This window comes from Nannospalax galili, unplaced genomic scaffold (assembly GCF_000622305.1).
Source record: "Nannospalax galili isolate Female #2095 unplaced genomic scaffold, S.galili_v1.0 scaffold291, whole genome shotgun sequence".
Classification (NCBI taxonomy): Eukaryota; Metazoa; Chordata; class Mammalia; order Rodentia; family Spalacidae; genus Nannospalax; species Nannospalax galili.
In genome coordinates, this window is record NW_008330588.1 from 5,403,446 (window position 1) to 5,406,091 (window position 2,646).

Sequence of the window (2,646 nt, forward strand, 5' to 3'; positions counted from 1 at the left end):
CAAATCACTACCCCGGACCTGTCCGTTTTGTCCCGTTCCAGAAGGTTTCAGGCCGACTGTTCCTCAGAATCTCTCTCTCTCTCTCTCTCTCTCTCTCTCTCTCTCTCTCTCTCTCTCCTTCTCACACACACACACACACACACACACACAGAGAGATAAAAAAAATCTCCCCCCCCGCCATGTGCTTTGTCTCCCCCTCGAGAGTGTCTGAGGCTGAGATTCTCACAAAATCTCTCTCTCTCTCTCTCTCTCTCTCTCTCTCTCTCTCTCTCTCTCTTACACACTTCTCTGAGCTGCTTTAAGACTTAGTAGTGGGGGAGGGGGCGGGGCGGAGAAGATGAAGGGGGGAAGGGAAGAAGAGGGAGGGGAGAGAGTGTTGGGGGAAGGGTGGAAGGAGAAGGGGCAAGAGGAAAAAATTGCAAGAAAAAAAGTCCCAAGGGAAGGGTCTCCGAGGGATCGCCGAATGAAAAGGACTCAGAAAGCAGAGGGAAAAGTAGTTAAGCACAGAAGACTATAAGGAAAAAAGTAAGGGGGAGAGAGGCTCAGAGGTAGGGGGCCAAAGAACCCGGAGGTCAGGGGTGGGGGGAAGAACCGCCCAAACGGCCTGCCAGTGACTAGACAAAGAAAGGGCGCTGGGTGGATCCTTGCACCAAGGCTGCGAACTGCAAAGTGAAGGAGAAAAACTGAGAAAAGGGGATTTGCAGGGACGCCAAGTGGTCTGGTACCCAAGGAGAAGCTGGGGGAAGGGCCCGCGCGGGGACTGCAAAGTGCGGGGTCCGATGCGGCGTGGGCCCACGTGGAGCGTGGTCCGGGCGCTGAATCACGGCTAGGCAGTCCCCCCTTCCCCCCGGCCGGGTGCCCGCAGTCCCCGCCTCCGCGGCCGCCGCCTCCACGGGGCGGGGCGCTGGCCCGGGACCAGCTCCTCGGCTATAAAGGGGCTGCGGCGAGGCCGGCAGAACGCTGTGACAGCCACACACTCCAAGGCCTCCAAGATGAGCTACGCGCTGGACTCGCTGGGCAACCCGTCCGCCTACCGGCGGGTCACCGAGACCCGCTCCAGCTTCAGCCGCGTGAGCGGCTCCCCGTCCAGCGGCTTCCGCTCGCAGTCGTGGTCCCGCGGCTCGCCCAGTACCGTGTCCTCCTCCTACAAGCGCAGCGCGCTCGCCCCGCGCCTCGCCTACAGCTCCGCGATGCTCAGCTCGGCCGAGAGCAGCCTCGACTTCAGCCAGTCCTCGTCCCTGCTCAACGGCGGCTCCGGCGGCGACTACAAGATGTCCCGCTCCAACGAGAAGGAGCAGCTGCAGGGGCTGAACGACCGCTTCGCCGGCTACATCGAGAAAGTGCACTACTTGGAGCAGCAGAACAAGGAGATCGAGGCGGAGATCCAGGCGCTGCGGCAGAAGCAGGCCTCGCACGCCCAGCTGGGCGATGCTTATGACCAGGAGATCCGGGAGCTGCGCGCCACGCTGGAGATGGTGAACCACGAGAAGGCTCAGGTGCAGCTGGACTCGGACCACCTGGAGGAAGACATCCACCGGCTCAAGGAGCGCTTCGAGGAGGAGGCGCGGCTGCGCGACGACACCGAGGCAGCCATCCGCGCGCTGCGCAAAGACATCGAGGAGTCGTCGATGGTGAAGGTGGAGCTGGACAAGAAGGTGCAGTCGCTGCAAGACGAGGTGGCCTTCCTGCGGAGCAACCACGAAGAGGAGGTGGCAGACCTGCTGGCCCAGATCCAGGCGTCGCACATCACGGTGGAGCGCAAAGACTACCTGAAGACCGACATCTCCACGGCGCTGAAGGAGATCCGCTCCCAGCTCGAGTGCCACTCGGACCAGAACATGCACCAGGCCGAAGAGTGGTTTAAGTGCCGCTACGCCAAGCTCACCGAGGCGGCCGAGCAGAACAAGGAGGCCATCCGCTCCGCCAAGGAAGAGATCGCCGAGTACCGGCGCCAGCTGCAGTCCAAGAGCATCGAGCTCGAGTCGGTGCGCGGCACCAAGGAGTCCCTGGAGCGGCAGCTCAGCGACATCGAGGAGCGCCACCACCACGACCTCAGCAGCTACCAGGTAGGAACCGCGGCTGCGCGGCCGGCCTGCGCCAGCGCCAGCGCTGCGCGCCCCCGACACCCGAGTGCGCGCCCAGGGGCCCTCCACCGCGCTCCCTGGTGGCCGCTCGCCAGTTCGCGCGAGCGCCCCAGACCCAAAGCAACCCAGACGCAGGGTCCGTGCCCCGCCCCTCCTCACTGTCCCCACCCACCTGCCACAGCTACTTAGAAATCCTGATCTGCAAAAACGTGTTTCATTACCACATGGATCTAGTTTCGCACATTTAAAGAAGCATATTCAGATAGTTTGCAATAGTAATTGAAACAGTTACCACCGCGATCTGAAGAGCTCTCAGAACTGGCTTCAGTCCAAAGAGTTTGGTTGGGTTGGGAGGACTAAGTCCGCCAGTGAGCACCCAGGTTCCTCGGTGTTTCCACTCAGGTGAGTGTTATGCCTGGAGAAATATCTCATATTGTCTGAGTGATTTTGTTAGCTTGCTTTGAGTCCCTTAACTGTAAAAGGGCGGGGACGGGGTATTAAGAGTGATGGGAGGCGTGTAGGGCTGAAGGCAGAAGAGGAAGGGGTTGGGGGAGGGGGAGGG

The 2,646-nt window shown here is 61.1% G+C and overlaps 1 protein-coding gene across 1 annotated transcript in view; it reads left to right on the top strand.

The window, feature by feature from the left end:
• Positions 1–809: 809 nt before the first annotated feature.
• Nefm (neurofilament medium) overlaps positions 810–2,646 on the top strand; it is a 5,299-nt gene continuing 3,462 nt past the window's right edge. The window contains exon 1 of the mRNA XM_008850620.1: positions 810–2,066. Coding sequence (XP_008848842.1) covers positions 993–2,066 — 1,074 coding nt within the window. The 5' untranslated portion in view covers positions 810–992. The remainder of the gene's footprint in view (positions 2,067–2,646) is intronic.